This window comes from Calonectris borealis, chromosome 1 (assembly GCF_964195595.1).
Source record: "Calonectris borealis chromosome 1, bCalBor7.hap1.2, whole genome shotgun sequence".
In the NCBI taxonomy this organism is placed as follows: Eukaryota; Metazoa; Chordata; class Aves; order Procellariiformes; family Procellariidae; genus Calonectris; species Calonectris borealis.
In genome coordinates this window covers 2,486,823-2,507,858 of record NC_134312.1, presented here as the reverse complement: position 1 = coordinate 2,507,858, position 21,036 = coordinate 2,486,823, and the positions used below count along the sequence as shown (strand labels likewise).

Genomic DNA, 21,036 nt, shown 5'->3' with positions numbered 1-21,036 from the left:
TGGCTGAAAGGAAAGCCAACTGCTGGAGAGAGGACAGCCAGAATCACTCATCAGCCCTTCACTGTAGATGCCACAGTGTTGCGATGCCCGAGTTGGGTGTCTACAGGACATCTAAACTTGGCCCTACGTGCTCCTGGAGGCGGTAGCTCCACCAAGCCCCTGGGCGTCCCCAGGTGGGCCCTGGGTTTACGATCTCTTGGTTTGGGCTTTTCATTTGCGCCCATGTGTTTTTTGGAGTAATCCCTGATTTAACTGATTGGCCCTACCCCCGTCCGCTCACCGGAGGCTAATCAGTCAGTTGGATGATAATGAAAGATCGCGCCATCTGTCTGCTTATTTAATGGAGTGTCAGCAGACAGCAAATAGGAAGTAATTGGATTGACAGACACGGAGCCAGTTATTAGTCTGTTTGCTATCTGATTGGGAAAAGCAGAGGAGCAGAGAGGTGTAGCGAAGCTAATCGGATAGTGTCTGTTGTTGTAAGCGCGCACAATCTGCCACGCCAAATTCACCGGCTTCGAAACCGCTGGCTGGTTGGAGTTGTTCCTCGCTGCCGTCCGCTCCAAAGCCATCCTTGCATTCGTATTACAAATCATTATAATGCAATCTAATAAAAAACAGTTTGCATAAAGATGGTGCCCATTTATAAAGCTGTCACCACAGCTACTCTATTAATAGAGCCATTTTAAAGATTTATAGTCAGCATATGTTACTTTTTACAGGGGCCAGATTGAGAGCTGTGGGGTTTGAGCACGAAGAATGTGCCACCAGATCAGATTTAAAAATAATATGAGTAATAAGTTAATTTTTACAAAGCTGTTGTGCTCAGGAGAGAATGTGAAGTTGAGGGGGGGTATCATTACATTTCAGTGGTGGTCGACAAACTGAATGTGATACGGCAATAAAGGAAATAGGATTTAATAATACGAAAAGCTAAAGCTAGTGAACTTCGTATTTCGGATCACTTTGTGTAATAGGATGACATTATATGATGGTTCTGTTAACATCTTTATCGACGCATGATGCTAAAGTGTTTTATACACATTTAATGAAACCCTATAATATTTCTATGTGATAGGCAGGAATTCATTTAGAATTGACTGTCAAGATTGTTTAAAATTGTAATGCTTTTTAAGCAAGGCTGTATGTATTTTCTACCTTGTGCATTCTGCCGAACACATCAGTAGTAGTGAAATCGTCTTACCTGCTGTAGTTTCATGGGAAGTAAAGCATTGCCCTTACTTTTATAGTAAGTTAGAAACAGAAGAAGTGGTGGGATCCTACAGGTTTGACTTCGTCTCGTGGGCAGAAAGCGCCTCTAAGCGTACACGTGCCCTGGGTTCACGTAAAATAAATACATCGCAGAACTTCTATACGGAGGGAGATTGATTGACCGTGGTTAGTACATTTATCTTCTGGCTTCTGCAGGATGGGATTTAAATTACAAATGGATCGACAGTGGGTAATTTAGTTCAGTGATCATTTTGGATTATCATCTCCATCATGAAGCAATCTTGTAACTTTGAGGCAACTGGCAGGCTTTGCTCAACGTCGGTCTAGTTTTGGGCTAGGAGCTTACGGTTTCAGGGACTGGAGCGGAGAAATTTGGTGGTGCAGCTTCGGAGGAGCAAAGGGGTGGCTGGTTATAGGAGCTGTGTTTGCTCAGTTCGGTAGAAACTTAAAACGCATAAAATTATATATTTATTTTTTCAGTGGCAAACGATAAAGTAGTAGCTCATCAAAGCTGTTTTTCAGGCTGGAGGTGAAGCGCGTTGCCATGGCTGCTGAGCTGCACATCACAGCTCTGCCGTCCCCGTTCGCTGAGGTGCAGCCTTTTACATTTTCCTCTTACCTGGCCGTGCACAGCTGGGGTTTGTTGGCGTCTTAATGATACCGAACCCTTCGGCAGCTTCGAGGAGCTTTTGCTTTGCAAACGTTCATTGCTTGTCGCAGTAGTGGGGAAACTGAGGCTCTTTATACCCAAGCAACCCCAAAAAGTTCCTCAATAAATTAGGAAGAGGCAAAAACATTTGACCACAGGTTTTCTGCTTCCAGCCTCACGTTGTAAAGAACCTGTACCTGCTATCAAAAGAATTAAAAGGAGGTTCACGGCATATAGGGAATAAAGCTCTTTTATGATTGTTCTCAAAATGAACTCAGAGGCCTCGTAGCGTAGTTAGGAGTCTGTAGGGGGTGAGCAGAATAAAAGTGGAAGTCATCTCCCAGAAGCACCCGTGTAGGTTGGGCTGATACGAGACTGCATTACACGCTGGTGGGCGTAGCTGCACGCACAGGCACGCACGCAGCTCCGCCGAAATGCAGCCTCGCAGAGGGGAGCAAACATAACCCGCGGCTCAACGGTGACATCTGAAGAGGTTTTTGTCTCGGTGCTGTGGGGTGAAAACCTGTCTCTTAACCAGTTTTCTGCAGAGGGTCTTTAGGATCTGAACGAAGCTCTAGTTTTTTAGGTTTGGTGTAAAAGACCTCTGCGAAGATGTGGAGCAAACTGTATTCGTTTGCTGTAGGGGGATGAGAGGTCAACCCCAAGGGACGGCTCCTGCAAGGAGCCACAGACAGTACGTCGCTTTTACATCCCATACTGTGCTATATGTACTGGAGCCACCGTTCTCTGTTTTACACCGAGATGCTCTCAGGGAGAAGGCGTGAGTTTATAGATTTCTCTGATGAGATGTTGTCCTGGTTTCGGCTGGGTACGCCTTGTAGGATAAACAAATTGCTCTAAAGCGTCAGATCCCTCCAGTATTTTTACGGGTTGGGAGTTCAGAAGGAGATGAGGAGGCCAAACCGCAGCTGCGTTTCGGTTGTAGAAGACAGGCAAGTCTTCTCTTTACTCAGTGCTTGTTAGTAAGCATTGCCTTCTAATGCTTGTTGCTTAAAATGTGCTCCTTGGGGTGTTTTTTAGATTGGTGCTGAAAATCACGTCAGAGTTCAGCCATGGCCCAGCCATGTTTCCACCCATAGTTAGGATTCTTGCCTGTTGGTTATTGCGGATAATCAAAATGTCAAGCAGTCATTCTGCCTCGGTAGTAAAAAATGATGCATTGCTAAAGCAATGTTACTGATCACTTTTTAAGTAGAGAGGCAACATGTGTGGAAAAATGGTATGGAAAGCAGATTAAGGATCATCAGCATCAGGACAGGGCAAGGTGAGGGGAGGACTGACAGTGGATCCTGTATCTGGGCATACGCTTGCAACAGCCAAGTGATGATGACTTGGTGCTACCAACCACATGTTCCTGGCCCTTTCTGGATGCCAAGTAAACCATGGGTCACGCTTTAATTCCAGGTCAAACAGGGATAAGGACACGTCCAACCGCTCACCACAGCTTGGCTGATAAGCCATAACTCAACTTTGGAGATCATCTCTCCACATCAAGCAGATGGAAGTGATTTTGCCCACATAGAGGTGCCACCTTGGTCTAAAGCGGACCAGTTGCACCACGTGCGCGGTACTTCCCAGTGCTCCTGGAGAGGGGGGTAAATCCCCAAAACCTCCACCAGCGACTGCTGCCATAGCTCCAGCTTGTTTCGCTTTCCCTGTAGCACTCACGATTCGTATTTCAGGTGCGTCCGCATTAAGAGAACGAGCTGATATGATTCACGCTTGAGTTACTCTTCTTTTGCCTGCCTTCACGGAGAAGCAGCTGTACCGCATCTGCTCTCGGGGGGAGCTGCTCCTGGGTCTTCCAGACGTATAAATGCTGTATGCAGATTTGTGGCGCTGATAATTGCTCTGTTTCATCTGCAGAAAGGGAAATAACATCTTTGCAAGACGGTGTCTAGAGATAGAAGAGGAATAAAGTTAAAATTTCAGTGCTGTAAATTCACAGGCCAACAGACTGGTTTTAACTCTGCAGACTAATACCTTTACAAATTTACAACTAGGCTCTAAAACTACCCAGTTTCTATTTCTTAAGTAACATAGCCCTCTTCCAGTGGTCTGTACAGTATATTTTCCCATGTTTTGCCGAGGACTGTGATGTTGATACACATTTCATAGCCTTCATTTCACAGTAACAACTCCGAGTTACGCCGTTTTCTTCCTTTTGAAACTCAATTTCCCCGAGAGGGTCACAAATCTCCGGGCTGCTCCTCGTTCAGATTTACCACTTTTGGAAAAATCACACCTGGCTATTAGCTGAGGTTTGGCAGCGGATGGAAATGCAACCGCTTCTTGAAGCTCACTCATGCCCTCGCGAGAGTTGAGAGGATGGAGACCACGAGATGCGAGCATCGGTCCAACCACCGCGCCAGAAACCTTCCATCGGGTGGGCTCTGGCGAATGTTTGCAATGCCTGAATTACCTTGTGCCAGCTTTATCAAGGAAACCATGACTCCTATAGACAAGATTTACCTCTGACAAGATGAAAATGAAAAGCGAGGAAGAGGCTTTGCGGCGGTGCACCCACATCACCGTTACTCAGCTGGATCGGAGCAGAAGGATGTTTTTATTCGTGCCCTTGCTGGTGGGTGTTAATGAATGTTCAGCTACAACAGCAATCCCAAAAGCAAATAAAAGCAGTTTAGAGGCCATGAGAAGGGGAATGGAAATGTGGGGTTCAAATTATGCAGTTGAAAAGGTTGTAATGAGCACGTTAAAATTTGCCTCCAAGCTTAGACCTCCCCAACAAAAATCAATTGTGGTTCTGCTGCAGCTGCTCCTGGTTCTGGCTCGGCAAGAGGCATCTGAGCTGTAGGGTATGAGATACGCATTTCTATACATTATGAAGCTTTAGATCTAATTAGTTCTGGCTCTACATCTTGTGGTCCAATTCCTAGCCAATATTCCCCTCTGGAGACATCAGAAGAAACTGCACCCAGTCTGTCCTGAGATAGTTGCACTAAGTCAGAAAGTTGTGTTCTTCAGGTGATAGGTGAGCATTAAATAAGCAATATTTTTAGCACAAGATGATAGCTAAATTATAATTTAATTTTTTTCTGAGTGTGTGTGGTTTTTGTAGTACCTCAGAGGCAACGAAATACTTATTTTTGTATTACACCTGCATGGGAAGGAGGTATTTCTTACCTCAATCTCATGGATGAGCAACTACAACACAGAAATCAATTCTTTAAAGCTCATAATTTTTAGCTACTGTTAAAAAAAGTAGTTCTGGACTTTTTCATCTTCCAGCACTAAAGCTGTCAGCTCTATGGAAGGCTTTCCACTAACAAAAGAGCTATATCAAGTAGTCAAGCTTTTTTTGATTGGGGATTTCTGTTTGTATAGGGAGGGGCTGAAGTGATGGGGACTGACGGCATCATCTGGCCATTTGCCCGAAAGAGCCCATCAAACTCAGCTTGGTGTGGCGGTCACCAATCCGACTGGTACTGCCAGTAACTTGTGTTAAGCTGAAACCTTAAGATTTTAGTGAAAAATGCCCCAAACTTGGTGTTTTCTGCTGACAGTAGTAATTTTCCATTGTCATTACCTTCCTGGGAGTTTTTTATACTATATAATACTTCAAAATAGCGGAAAATTAATGTTTTTTGTCTGATATTTGCTGGGGTTTTGTCTGTTTTTGCTAAGATTTTAAACACACTTAGCGTAGCTAAATCTCCATTGAGTGTCCCAGAGCTGTTTACACTTTTTTATGATAATTATAATTTTAATCACATTTTGGGTCACCTAGAGAAGAGCTTAAACCTTTATTCCTGCTGTTGTCCCCTACATACAGCTCCCTTTGGACTTACTTGGTACAGAAGCAGCTCTATTATCTTGCATATAGCCACAATATTTATCAGCAGTGTGCTCCTCAGCGAAATATCAATCCTGGGATAACTGCTAATGTAACCAAAATAATTCTCTGTAGTCAAGTTTTTATGCAAAATAATGTGCTTTCTGTTACTTTAGTACCTATTTGATTGGTTTTTAGTGGCAAACGATCTCTGGTCTATGCGCTGCAGTGAATTTTTAGATTTGATTTTATTTATTGTATTCTGTACAATAAAGGTCAATACCTTTTGGTACGGGAGCGTCAGTAGGTCTCACTTTGGCAGAGAAGAGAGGAGTCAGAGGATGGACTGGACTGCGGGGTGGATGAGAAGTAGGTTTTATTCCAACTAGATCATTATGTGATATGAATAGACTGAAATAATTGCTCAAGAGCAAACCAAACCAAACTGGTTTGGTTGCACATAGTTATTGAAATCGCCTCTTTGCCTGGCAATGTTATCACAAGGGTGGTAAATTCGGAATCAGAGCTGTACCTTGTTGGTTATCAAAGAGCTTGGCAGGAGAACATGATCTTTGGCTGTCCCTTCTGTTGACCCTCTCCCAAAACGTCCGCTGTTGGGGTGGGCAGGCTTTCTGGATGGGGAGTGAATAACCTGGGATCTTCCAGGTGTTTTCTTAGTTTGAACGTGTCTTCAAACTTTCAAGAACCTACAGTCTTGGATATTTTATCTCTAATTGCATGCAGTCTGAACAACTAGTTTGGGATTTGCCGTTCTGACAGTAACCGGTATCCAGTTCAAAGGATTTCTGATGTTTCATCAGTATTTCCTTACTTTGTGTAAGCTCACCAAAAGGTTCGTTCCAGGTACTTGGATGTTTTATGACTAAGACAAAGGGAAAAGAACAGTTTAGGATCATACAAAAATGAAACAAGCAGAAATGTAAATTTGGTCTGAATGTCCGTAAAAATTTTCTTAGCAAGGTTTCAGAATATTTTTTTTTTTTGCTGTCAATTCATTTTTTTGAGGCGGGAATTTCAGATAATATTATCATCATCATTAAAAAAGGAGTAGTTGATGTTATGCACTTTCAATGACATGTCTTCAGTTTCATTTAATGATATTTTAGAAGACATCTGATAACAAGAAGACAGAAGAAAGCCTAGGGAAGGTGAGAGTTGTAGGTTTCAAAATCAATCCATATAGCTTTTTTAAGTTTTATGGTTTTTATTACACACTTTCAGCCTAGGTAAGTCAGTCCTCGTAGCCAATTAAGTTGTAAGTTAGAATGAATTAAATTTTCTGAAATGGTTTGCTTTTTTCTTTCTTTTTTAATCCAAATGACTGTCATCTACAAAAAGATACTTCATTTTACTGAAAGTGCTTTTCTGTCTAAGGGGAATGCTTAGTTGCAGCTGCAAATCACCTCAAATGCTTTCATAGGAGGACAAAACAAGTTAAAAATTGTGCATCATTTTGAAAATGCAGGTTCTGAATTCAGGATAAGATGCAGATTTCTACTTTTTTCCCCTTCTCCTTCCCCCCATGTCTTCTCCAGGGGGCTTCTTCAGGAGCCAGACATCTCATAAAAGTGTCCTTCAGAGCAGTGACATCCCTAGGAGCCTTTTCAGGATTTCAGGCAATTACCAGGGCTATCTACAGTGACCGTTATCCAAAATCTGGTGACACACCTCGCTCTGCTTTTTTATTCCAAGAAAGCATTTTTGCATTTTACAGGTCTGACATATACGGCAATTATGTTAAATAAGTGTAATTGCTCAGCGTTAGGGGAATTTTCTATCCTGAATGTTCTATGTGGCTCATTCTCTCACATTTAGAGAATACACAACACAGCGTGTTAACCTTTATAGGTTTTCCTTCAGTCTTTGTGCCGGTGAGAGATGATTTTAAATGTGGTTGTTGATACTGTTTCAGAAACCCTACTAAATTACGACTGAATGGTTCTTTTTCGAGTAGAATAATCAGAGCAAATGGAAAGTGAATCAAAGCTGTTCCTCCAAGGCCTTCTTTATGGCCCCTTTTTACAGTGAGCTATATCTCAAATTTCACTCTTTGGAGAGTAAAAAGAAAATAGTAGGGTATAAAAGGGCTCAGTGACACAGCCTTTCACCATCGCAATGTTTTTTGATTGAGGTTTTTTTTGGTCATTTGAATTTGCGCTCGTGCGGGTATGTCCAAAACCCATTTAAAGAATCACGTCCAGACCTTCCCTGGTGCTCCGCTTTATTCAAATGCCAAAAAGTTTTCTCCACTTTGATTTTTACGCGTTTTATATACGTGTGTCGTTGACCAAAATGTGATTTCTTATCATGTGCACCGGTTCACACACAGACATAAACGTTGATCTCTGGGATAGCCATGGGTCAAATCGCTTTTTTGACATCTTAATAGTTACATGGATAGCTTGTTTGAGTAAAATGAGAACATTTTTGGACAGTACTCTTAGAATTTTTTTTTTTTAAGATGCTGTTAAACATTTTTTTCTTTATAAAGACTGAATTATGTTTGAATAAGTTAACCAGCAGTATTTGAAATTTAAATAAATAAATAGCACAGTGTGTGACTGTGAATGTATGTATATGTGTCTGCCAAGCAGAAAATAGAGAATATCTGTTAGGTCTTTAATGCCACCCAATACTTCCCATTTCGAAAACTTCATTTTCAGTTTCTTGTAATTTGGCTGATCTTTCATTGCCAACTGGGGCTAGATATTTTTTTAGAAAAATGTGTCTAAAATACTTGTTCTTTCTGACAATGAGAGGAAGAAATACATCGTACATGTTGGCAAATTCTGGTGACCTTTTCTTTGACTGGGAATTTGCATCTTCACATTTCTCAGTAGAAGAACTGTTGTGTAAAGGGTGCGCCTTTTGCCATTCCCCTGAAAATACACCAAAATTTGGCTTAGTTATACACCTTTGAAGAAATGTAGTGCTCAAACTCTCGTAAGGGGCTTCCATTTTGTAGCAGTTGAAGTTCCTGATGGGCACGATTCTGCCCGTAACTGACCAGGACCAAGCTAAGGGCAAGGACCTTGCAAAGGTGCTGGTCCCTGAGCCAAGGACTGCCTCCCCTCACGTTTTTTGGACTCCCGTACCTGCTGCTCTCCAGCTGCCTGGGGGAGGATGCTTCCTGATGTAAGTGCCAAGAAGAGAGGAAGAACATAGGATGAACAGGTGGGATTGGGAACCAAGGAAAAGAAGAGAACTGGTGGCCAAATTCCCCCAAACAGGAGTCATATGAAGAAATGAGAAGGCAGGAAGAATGAATCTTGGAAGCAGTGCAGACAGCCCCGTGGGACGTCGTGGCAGAAGTGTCTCACTTGGTGTCACAGTGATTCACGCAGATGACAATTGGCTGCTGGTGCGTGTTACTCCAGTCACGCGGCGGAGAGTTGCAAAGTCCCAACGCTGTGACATTTGCTGTCCAAACACTGACCATCCTGTTCCTAGGACAAGACAAGGATCTGCTGATGAGAGCGACAGCGTGCCATCGTGTAATGAAAAATCATACCGCAACGTCATGCACGGCTGGCCAAATTATGGTGACACAAGCAACTCCAATCCTTGCTTTTCCAAACTTGTCAGTGTTTGACTTCGCATCCTTAATTCTCTTAAGAAATACATAAAATTAACGTTTTCCATTAGATTAATCTGTTCTTAGTGGCATCCTGAATAATCCTCCCCATACGGAACACGTAGGGTGCGTCACTGTTGCGATGTAATGTGCTGGAAGGATTCCTGGTGCCAATCTGTTGTACAGCTACATCTGGAGCCTTGTGATGCTTGCTTGGGCACCCCGGTCGTGTGCTCAGCGGGGTTTTCCTCTTGGTGGGATGAAGGTTGGAGCTGCACAGTGGCTGCCTCGGGTGCTCCATTTGCAGAGCAGATGTGGGACTTATCCTGACCGGTGAAGACATGGTGAGGTCATCCTTGAACCATAGCAGATCATACTGGATTCCAGTCGTCCTTCTTTTAGGCTGTACTGAGTGGTAATGTACTTGTACCGTTGGAGTACCAAATTTCTGAACCCTTAGGACTGTTCCCTACTGTAAGAGATGCTCTGACACCCATACTACATTTTTCTTTACCTTTTCTCTACTTCCATTTACTTTGGTAGAGATCTTTTGATTAATGAAGACTTCAGAAATTGCCTATTTTTCATTACCATTATCATTTAATCAAGCTATCCTTGACCATTCAAACTTAAGGTCTCTCATCCGTATCTTCTAGTCCTCCATGCTGTGCACAGTTTCATTCTTAATAACTTTTTCCTGATATCGAGTTTAAATCTGCTTTCCTAAGCTCTTGACCATTTGTTCTTTATCACAAGTGTTGCTGAGCACTCATAAAATCCCCTCTCGCAGAGTCATTGCTATCTAGCAGCTTTCTCGTAATCTGTGATTCCTTTATGGTTTGTATCAAGTAAAATAGGGATATATTTTTGATCCTTACCAGCATTAATCGAAGCACTGTTGTCTTGTTTATGCCAAGAAATTAAGGCCTATTAGAACACGTCAAGCACCAGGACTCGGTTCTCTAATCAAGGTAAAGTTTGCTGGAGATTAAGGCACAGGTCTTTAGGAGAGATCTGAAATGGTGATTAATGCCAGGTACTGGGAATCAAAAATTCTTGATTACACCTTTCGCTAGCACTGACCTTTCCTATGGCCTCGCACAAGCAATTTAGTCTCTGGTATAGGAGACACTTGGAAACACCGCCAAGCTATTGTGGCTTAAGGAGTTGCTGTAGGTCAGCACATCTGAGCTCTAATAGTTTGCTGCTAGTTTGTACATGGCCATTCTCCCTCTAAAAGTTTTCTTCCATTTATGTTGGTTTAGCCATTTTTAAGCATTTGCTGGATTTTAAAAGTGTTTAAAAGTTGTTCCCTTCACTTCACTGGAAGTTGCTCATTTCAAATCCAAGCTGCTCTGCCTCTCCTTTCCCATCTGGAAGAGATATAATGGTATTTGGCTGCATGGTGCAGGGATTGTAAGAGTTAATTCACATTTTTTGGTGAGTTCTCTGCATCAAAAGTACTGCATAAATAACCTTATAAAAAAAGAGTGGCAAATTTATTGGCAGTCATGAAAAGATATGGTAAGTTAGTTTAATATGGTCCCATCAACCTTGACAACATTCCCTTAAGGACATCAGCGGTTGTCACTGGAAGCTGGTGACATTAGGTCTATTATTTCAGAGATAAACTCGGTGGTGGTCTCTCTGCTCTCTTCCCGATGACTCCGCTGTTTCCCTGTTTGATAAAGCCAATTCACATTATCGATCGGTGAAAGCCAGGGAATAAAACTGTCATCCTTTGCACTGCTCTCCATGCAACATCTCTCTTTGGAGCGGCAATCTTGAAACTTAACTGTGAATGGGTCCCCCTGCGGAAGCAAGAGCTACATTGGCCCAAATGTGTCACTCTAGACCGATAGAGTCAACACCGCAGAGGCTTTAGGGAGCAAATTGTTCAGATTTGAAAGAAATCATGCTGCTAAAATGGACAGGAGCTCCTCACTCAGTCCTCTGAAGGGAGGCTGCCTCCTCTGGAGTGCTGAAAGTGGAGGTAGAAAATTACGGACGAGTAAGCAGACCTCATGAAAGTGTTTGGGAAAGTGGTTAGTGGTAAGGCATCTCTAATAAATGCTAACTGCGCTGGAACCGTTAGAGATGTCTCATGCAAAAAAAGTCTTTCCTAGTGAAGAAGAGGTGGCTTTCAGGGTGTGGAGGGTGTTCCTAAATATATTGGGAGATCCGAGGTCAAACACTTGCTTCTGCTGCTGCTGTGTAAAACAAAGATAAAAACAATCCCAGCCTGTCCAGGAGTGGGATTAAAATACAAACGATTGCAAGGCACATGCGTGCATCGATGAAGAGGGTTGTGTAAACACCATACATGTTTCTCCCTTTTGGACAGCATGTCTTAATCCATTATGATTCCTGAAACTCAATTCCTTATTATTTTCATACATACAATTTTGAAAGGAAGACTAATTTCATTGCATTGGATGTAAGTTAAAGAAATGACTAGGTAATTTCTAGAAGAAGCTCCTATGTGTTAAACAGATGGCATCACTGGGATAAAGATATTTTGCAGGAGGAGATGGCAAACATTTTGTGTTAAAATATTCCCAGAATCGGCGTGCCGTTCTGCGTACGCAGGAATGGGATCCTAGGATGAAACAATAACACATAATAAAAATATAGCATAATGCAGACATACATAATGCAGTATGATAGCAGCATAATACATATGCATTGCTTTTTTCTGTGATATCTCTAGACTTTGAGCTGGAATATACTGCTGTTCAGTTTAGAGACAGGGAACCCACCTGCGGGAATCGAGTGACCAGCCCCAGAAGGAAGTTTGCCTTTTCAAAGGCATTTCTGGCATCCTGAATTTTTTTATGGGAGTTTTATTTTTAAAAAGACATCTTTCCAGTATGTCTCAAATAGAGCAGTCAGTGATTTTTGGACCGATGAACACAAATCATGCCCGGGTTGTGGATTTTCACCAATTCCCCATTTTGTCTGTTCTTCTCCAGCTGTTGAGTCTTTGTCTCACCAGCTGTTGGCATTTTATGTTTTTTTTTTGAAGGCTACCTTATAAACCTTTTCTACTCTTCATGTCTCATGTCGGCGCCGTCTATGGTCATTCCCCAACTGCTGGTGCTTGGCTCTGAGATGAAGGCAAAGGCAACGCTAACACATTTAGAGTATCTACATGGTTTAGCTACATTGCATTCTTCCCCTTCTGTCTTCCAGATTTATCCAGGAGATAGAGCACGCCATGGAGCTTGGCCCAACCAAGCAGTGTCCGCTCCGCGAGTTCCTCACCATGTACATCAAGAACATCTTCCTCAATCAGGTCCTGGCTGAGATCAATAAAGAGATCGAAGGCGTCACAAAGGCATCTGATCCCCTGAAAATATTGGCTAACGCAGATACCATGAAGATCCTAGGTGTGCAGCGGCCTCTTCTGCAGGTAGGAGCTGAGTGAACTGCCAATACATCCCTCACTGTCCATGTCTAGCCATGCCCTGGCTATATATCCAATGAGGATAGACATGGACCTGCTCGAGCAGGTCCAGAGGAGGGCCACGAAGATGATCAGGGGGCTGGAGCACCTCCCATATGAGGACAGTCTGAGAGAGTTGGGGTCATTTAGCCTAGAGAAGAGAAGGCTCTGGGAGACCTTATAGCAGCCTTCCAGTAAGTACTTAAAGGGGGCCTACACGAAAGATGAGGAAGGACTCTTTATCAGGGAGTGTAGTGATAGGAGGAGGGGTAATGGTTTTGAATTGAAAGAGGGTAGATTTAGATTAGATATAAGGAAGAAGTTCTTCACTATGAGGGTGATGAGGCACTGGAACAGGTTGCCCAGAGATGCCCCATCCCTGGAAGTGTTCAAGGCCAGGTTGGATGAGGCTTTGAGCAACCTGATCTAGTGGAAGGTGTCCCTGCCCATGGCAGGGGGGTTGGAACTCGATGATCCCTTCCAACCCAAGCCATTCCATGATCCTGTGACCCACAAAATTTGTCTCAACATCGAGTCTGTAACTGTGATCTATTCCGGTGTCACTGCTAGTACAGTCTTTCCTCTTCCAGTCGCTGTGTGCAGGTAGGTACGTATGCATACATTAAGCACTCTTATGTTTTGCGTGTGCAAGAGGGTGTGTCTCTCTTGCTAAATATGTCAAGCTAACAGCAATCTTTGCATCTTGCTGGGCATGTGCCGTTATTAAAGCACCTTGTAGCCATTGCGACAAATTGTTACCAGCTTTCTTAAACCCCTACTGTAGAAGTTTATTTTCAAGATTTTCAATGTGTGCCTCCCCTAGAAGTTCTGGGGACACTTGCAAATCATAGAGCCGTGTCATCGGACTAAATACACGTGCCAAACGACCAGGAGGAGCAAAGATGAGGTCTGCTGCCTCCCAAGTGGGGCGTGTTTGTGATTGATGTGATGCTGTTGCAGCGAGGCAGCTGTATTGCTTCCTCAGCCAGATAAGAGAGATTTGAGAGATTTGGCTTTGAAGTTCGAGTATTTATATGAGAAGTCTCTTTTGAAACAGCTTTTTTGAGCTCTAATGTGGAGTAGTGATAATGGCAACAAGCACAGTTCTCATCCCAACTATGTGGGTAACAGGACAGTGTGGAAGCCCACAAAAAAATTCTGGATTATACGTGTTGCATGAGGCTGAAAGGAATGAACTGACTGTCAGCTCTGACTCTTGCTGTGATTTGGGTCAAGCTCTTTTAATCCTTTTAAATTATTCCCTCTTATCTGTAAAATCGTCTCCTCAGGAATGAATAATATTGGCAATGTTCTTAGGAAGTAGCACGCATCTCCCAAGGTTTATATGGCCGCTTTCTATCTTAGTTTATATCTGTAAAATACATGTATGTTATAATGATATATAATAATATTAAGAACTATTATTATTGTTATTATTTGGGAGAAGTTGTTAGGATTTTTGCATGTATTAATGGTCCCTAACACTATGCCTGTCTGGGCGCTGTGGGTATGGGATGGTTCTTACAGAGGCAAAGCAAAATTAGATTCCAACGGAGAGTTTTCGGAAGTCTTTAGAGGGGAACAGCTTCCTTAGAAGGTTGGGAGAAGTTTCTTTACATGGTTTAGAAAATCTCCATGAGTTAAAATTATGTTTTGGAGCAGCACAGCATCCCTGAGCTATTTTCTTCTCAAGGTACAGCTTTACCAGCCTTCTCAGAAACTCGGTTATCAAAACCAAAAAGTGGAGGAATACAACCCATTGTAAATAATTACCAACATAAACATTGTTTCAGCCTCAGTGTTCGCAGAGCATGCACGGCGAAAGATGAGAACAGAGCTTGCCCCAAGAGCAGGTTACGTCTGGATATCTCGTGTTGAGCCCTCTCATGATCTGAAGGTGGATTTGATGGCATTTGTCTTTTTTTTTCCCTTGGCGCTGCAGAAGTAATGCCGATCGGGTGTAAGATGTAATAGTAAAAACACAGCAGGAACGGTCATGGAACAAGAGCAGGGTGTTGAAAACAACTTTAACGAGAGCAGAAGGGGTTTTGCAGATCAAGAACTCTGATGCATTGGCCGAGGGGGATGGCAGGAGCGCAGCAGAGAGGGGCTGCGCTGGGGAAGAAATTGCAAAGTACACCCTCATTTTGCAGTTATCTGCAATGCCGGTAATTTCTCGCCATTGCGAGTGCCTAGGAAAAAAAGAAATATGTCAAATCTTTGACACATGTAGAAGTCTTCCAAGACTTGATTTTCAGAACAGGGTTGAAAAAAATAAATTTTAGGGCAGTTTTGGCTTCCACAACAGGAAAAGTATCTGAAGATCGGAACACTGAGTTACAACAGAAAGCAAAATTCTCCTTATTCACAGTCTGAGGAGTCCGTAGAAGATGTTATTTGAAGTTGGTTTTGAGAGATCTGGAAATAAATAGGTAGATTCTGTGTTGTATTTTGTATTGTTTGCCTTTCTTTTGTTTTCTCTTACGAGAATTAAACTGAGTGAGAACCCAAACTCAGCCTGCGCAGGCGTCTGACCTTACTGAGAGCTGAAAATACTTTATGGTAATATTAACACACAAGCTTTGGGCAGGACCGTGGAGGTTATTAACCTTACAAATTTGTTTGGGATTCTTAATGCAATAATGTATTTTTGTGGATTGTGGCTTCATTTTTAGCCATGAAAATGTGTTCTATAATATCAATATATTTTCTTAAAGTTCATTTGGGGTTGAAGAGTCAGAATGGCTTGGAATTTTCTCGTCCAGTTCCTATAATTTGTTTCTCATGATGGATGGAAATAATTTTGAACTGGAATTATTCTTGGTCAAAATGTACGTGGTCAGAAGGTCTGCCTGTTCCCGACATTATAGATGGGTAATTTTGTGAAAGAGAAGAAAAATTGCTGCCTCTTTGAACCAAGTCATCCAAATAGCTCCCTAAAATAATTTTATTGATTTTACATTAAAAGAAAAAAAAAGGCTATTTCTGCATTGACAGTGCTGGAGCCTGAAATTTTTGCCCTCATCACCTCATGGTGCGATGAAAACATAGCGTGTAGCGTGAATGAGCCTTGCACCTCTCTCCATTTACTTTTCCTGCCTTGTGTCATTCTTGGAGGGGTTCGTGGTTCAACCATCCCACTCCTTTCTATCCTGAAGACCTTTCTGAAGCTTCTGCCGCAGGAGCTGGCGCTGTGATTTGAACACGACGGAAGAATTTATCAGTTCCCACTGCACAGGCTGATAATAGTTGCTTTTTGATAACTATCGGCACTGAATTAGCTTATAGATAAGAGGTTTTCTAGCATCCTATGCCATCATGTCCTCATAGATGAATCATCCATTTCTGTAAAGATTATGCTTTAAAAAAAAAATTGTAGCTGCCCTTTGTAAATATTACATTTGAGTAGGAGGATGGTCTTGTTTGCCATTCTTCCATCCTTAAACGTAAAATATTGTAAATCCGTTTCCTTTTAAGAGTGCCTGAATAACCATGAAACTAATTTGTCTCAAAATTATTCCGCATTAAACTTCATGCTGTAATTGTTTAAATCAATACTAAATTAGGCTACAAGCAGCTCGACAGCTTCATATAGCCTGTTCTTGTCCGGTTTGTGTCGAGGTGATAAATCTTTCCAGCTAGGTGGTCACTACTAATACTGGCCTTAAAAACAGAATGGAATCATAGAACCATAGAATCATGGAATCATAGAGTCACTAAGGTTGGAAAAAACCTCTAAGATCATAGAATCCAACCGTCAACCCAACACCACCATGCCCACTAAACCATGTCCCTAAGCGCCTCATCTACACGTCTTTTAAATACCTCCAGGGATGGGGACTCAACCACTTCCCTGGGCAGCCTGTTCCAAGGCCTGACCACTCTTTCAGGAAAGAAATTTCTCCTAATGTCCAATCTAAACCCCCCCTGGTGCAACTTGAGGCCATTTCCTCTCGTCCTATTGCTTGTTACTTGGCAGAAGAGACCAACCCCCACCTCACTACAACCTCCTTTCAGGCAGTTGTAGAGCACGATGAGGTCTCCCCTCAGCCTCCTCTTCTCCAGACTGAACACCCCCAGTTCCCTCAGCCGCTCCCCATCAGACTTGTGCTCCAGGCCCTTCACCAGCTTCGTTGCCCTTCTCTGGACATGCTCCAGGACCTCCATGTCCTTCTTGGAGTGAGGGGCCCAAAACTGAACACAGGATTCGAGGTGCAGCCTCACCAGTGCCCAGTACAGGGGCACGATCACCTCCCTGCTCCTGCTGGCCACACTAGTTCTGATACAGGCCAGGATGCCGTTGGCCTTCTTGGCCACCTGGGCACACTGCCGGGCCATGTTCAGAATAATAGAATCGTTTAGGTGACTCACGTTTGATCTGAAAGAAACAGTCACACATTTGAGGTCTCTTTAGCCTATTAATCCCTGCTGTCATTGGGGATCTCTTCCATAGGTAGGTGCAATCTTGGATTGGAGTCAACCGGAATCCATATAACCCTTGTTTGTTCAGTGCTGAATCCAGGTTAATATTCCGCATCTCTCATGACCTGAGGCTCAACACCAACCTGGTCTTGGCCGCGTGATTTCTATCTAGAACATGTGAGACCCTCTCTCCTATTTAAACAAACTTTTTGAGAGCTGGTAAAATCACAGCTGCTCTACACGGAACATGCTCTGTGAGAAATTAGCCCCATAGAGAAATATAAAAGCCTAAGTCTTGATTGAAAGCACTGGGAGTTGGGTGCAAAAAGCCTTTCATCATGGTCCCACCTGAGACCACCAACTTGTTTTGTTCACCTCAACAAGTATCTGTCATATGACAGCCGTTTTTGGCCCACACCAACCCAGATTGGATTTGAACTTCTTAAATGATGGGTTACTATTATTTCCAGATCTTTAATAACCATTTTTTTTAGTATTTACATACCCAATATCATAGGATCATAATGATGTTAGTTGGAAGGGACCTCTGGAAGTTGGTCTCATCTGCCTGAACCTCTGGCCCAGAACCAAAGTCTGGCGAACACCAGATCAGGTCAGTCGTGGTTTTGTCTCAGTGAGTCTTGAAAACTTCCAGAGATGGAGATCCTCTGGGCAACGGTTCTGCATTACTCTTCTACTGGAAAGCTTTTTCCTAGCCACAATTTTTGGCTGCTGTCCCTTATTATTTCACATGTATGATATATAGAACAGACCAGGCGTCTTCATTTAAGTCACATATTATTTTTATTTGGAAATGTGAAGTCTACACACAGTGTAGCTTTTGCGTCTGTGTAAGGCATGTTAGGTGTGAAGCAGAATAACTAATCCAATGGGCACATTGTGGCCTTCACACTTCTACCTGTGGTTGTATCTTGTTACGGCTGATCTCTGTTTAAATTATTTTAAATTATTTAAATTAAATTAGTTTAAATTATTCTGGTATTATTAAAATATGCCTCCCCGTTTTGTGCTGCTAGGGTCAGTCTAGCCACAATGGTCTTGATAGTACTAGAGATGAAAGTGTGTATGGAGAGGTTGTGTCAGTGAGTCAAACCAAAAGGTGTTATGGGCAAAACAGACCAGTCAATAAAAGGAGATCACCCAGTCTTGTATCTCTTAGCAATTACATTGTGGTTTTGATTAGTAAATCTTTAATGTTTTTTCAGTAATTTAATTTAATTGGTAAAACTTGCTATTCAAAGACTGCCTTTCTAACACGGCTTTATCTCTATATCTGTGTCTTTGTAGTGCATCAGCCAACATCGCTCCTAGGGTCCGAGAGGTAATGCTTCAGGCTGAATTCATGCCGTTTGCTTTGCTTGCTCAGGGCTGTGTCTGCCAGGTTATTTTAGAAGATGACCTGAGCTGGGAAAGCTCTATTTCCAACCTTAAGCTCTGGGTTTAAGTAAAAGCGCTGACCATTGCTCTGAACGTCCTTGGGAACCAGAAGCTTCAGGTTGGAAAAGCTCAACCTTCTGAGCTGCTGGTGCTGAGAAACCTGGCTGGAACGGGGTCAAACCTTGTGTTTTCAGGGTGGGTTGGAGGGTGCAGACTGGCTGCTGTCTCTTTTGATCTTTCTGCAGCAAGATTTTTTGGTGGACAAGCTGGAGAGAAGTAATGGTTTCTGACACATCTGCTGATGGGGACTGAACTGCATGAGCACTCTGTCAATCCCATCTTCTAAGAGCTGCCTTTTTTGAGACCTCTTTGACTTTACGGGCTATCAAAGGCATCCTCATTTTTTGTCCTGCCTGGGAAGAACAGCAGGCAGTCAAGGGGGAGGCGGATAGCTGCATGATCAACGCGAATCCGCGGGGATCAGCTGCTCTAAGGGAGCAGAAGGGGCGTTAAGCCCCCGAGGTCACCCTGGGCACTGGAATGGTGTAAGAGGAGAAGTCGGCTTTGCTTCTATGCATTTTCTGTCTCTCTCTGTTTTTTCTGGTCATTAGTCTCATAAATAGGACTCTAGCCAAAGTGGAAAGAGAAACATACTCCTTTTCTCGCATGCTGGAGATGGCCTGGCAAAAAAAAAAAAAGAAAAAAGAGAGAAATAAAAAATAGCTGTCACTGTCTTCTTGGCCTTGAAGATTGACATCTCACTAGCAGATCCTGTCTGTGTCATTGCAATTCCCTGTACAGCTTTTGGATTAATCCTGTCTCCATAGATGCAGTATCTGTTGAGCTGGTAGGGCTTTTGTCCCTTTTCTTTTGCTCCTGAATTAATATGGGATTTCAGGGTGATGGGAGAAAGTACATGCATCAGTACTTTCAGTCTTTCCCATTCTTTTTGATAGGATTTTATTTTAAAATCCTGCAATCATCATGCATGCAACGATTTCTGGCTTGGCCAGAAGCCAACGGGAGCGTGCAACAATTCACGTAGGGAGTCCGTGGGAGGTGCACCAGCATGGTGCTGGGAATGCCTCCGGGATGCTGAGCCCATCAGCTCCCACTGCTGTGGGTGAGATGCAGAGGAGCAGCCGTATCTTGCAGGATTAAGCCTTTTAAGGGACCTTTGCTGTGGTGGCATTTACAGTGATCACCCTCACCCTGGACTGTGCAGCTGTTTTTCAGTGGCAGTTCATCAAATAATCACTAGACTGGTAAAACCACTAAAACTTCCCTGTAAGTTATTTTATTTTTAATTTTTTTCTTCTTGCAGTCTTTTTTTTTTTTTTCTCAAAAGTTGGGAGTAAACCACATGTATCTGCCCCAGCCGCAGTCATAGGCCTTGATTGATTATTTTAATTACCAGAACAGCCCAGACAGGCTCCTTCAGCAGTAGTATTCTGCTCATAAATCCTCATTTTGCCTCACATGGCTGAGCCCACATGGTTGCTGTCAGAAACAGCCCCTCTTATCATCTGTCCAGAGGAGAAGCCATTTAGCTTGGCCACCCTCCTGTTTGTTTAAAGCTTAAGCTACATATTTCTCATTTGCAACCTCGTTAAGCGTACAGCATCCATGGCAGGAGAGCATGTCCCTGGGATGCGGAGGCAGAGCTGGCCTTCTCGTTAACCCAAGGGTGCTTCCGAAAGTTAGGCGTGAAGTCTCAGATACAGCTACCACAGAAGCGACACTTCGCTTAGCTTTCCTCTTTCCCTCCAGCTGCCTGTTTTCCTAGGTGTTTCTTCAATTTTAAACCAGTGTTTTGACTTCGCTAGGGTTGTTTCTGTGATGGATGACCAGATCTGCAGTGTCCAGGAGGCTCTTAGCATCCACTTGTGAGTACCTACAAAGGCAAAGTCTGATGAACTGCACTTAAAGGAGATCCATATCGCTCCATCACCAACAGCCTTCCAGGAGTTCCTTTCATAAGTATCTTTTCACTAGGCAAGTTTAATTACTTGCTTTTTCGAAACACAGCAGTGGTAGAATTTGGGGTCTTAGCTGGGGGTTTTTTTGACTCTCTGTGCACCCATTAGCTGAAGGTTGTGTCTCTCTACCACAACAGCACCAATATTTTTTCCCTTCCCTCTGCTTGGTTTGCTTCGTGAATCCCAAATCCAGTCTGTAACACAATAGAATCATAGAATCATTAAAGTTGGAAAAGACCTCTAAGATCATCGAGTCCAACCATCAACCTACCACTGCCCAGTCCACCACTAAACCATGCCCCTAAGCATCACATCTGCATGTCTTCTAAATACCTCCAGGGATGGTGACTCAACCACTTCCCTGGGCAGCCTGTTCCAAGGCTTGACAACCCTTTCAGTAAAGAAATTTTTCCTAATATCCAATCTAAACCTCCCTTGGCACAACTTGAGGCCATTTCCTCTCGTCCTATCAGTAGGCAAGGCACTAGCGCTCGTCCAATC

General features: G+C 43.0%; 1 protein-coding gene across 4 annotated transcripts in view; it reads left to right on the top strand.

The window, feature by feature from the left end:
- EXOC4 (exocyst complex component 4) overlaps positions 1-21,036 on the top strand; it is a 404,931-nt gene that overhangs the window by 281,693 nt on the left and 102,202 nt on the right. For all 4 annotated transcript variants that reach the window (XM_075142390.1, XM_075142380.1, XM_075142401.1 and 1 more), the window contains one exon: positions 12,484-12,703. In XM_075142390.1, coding sequence (XP_074998491.1) covers positions 12,484-12,703 — 220 coding nt within the window. The remainder of the gene's footprint in view (positions 1-12,483; positions 12,704-21,036) is intronic.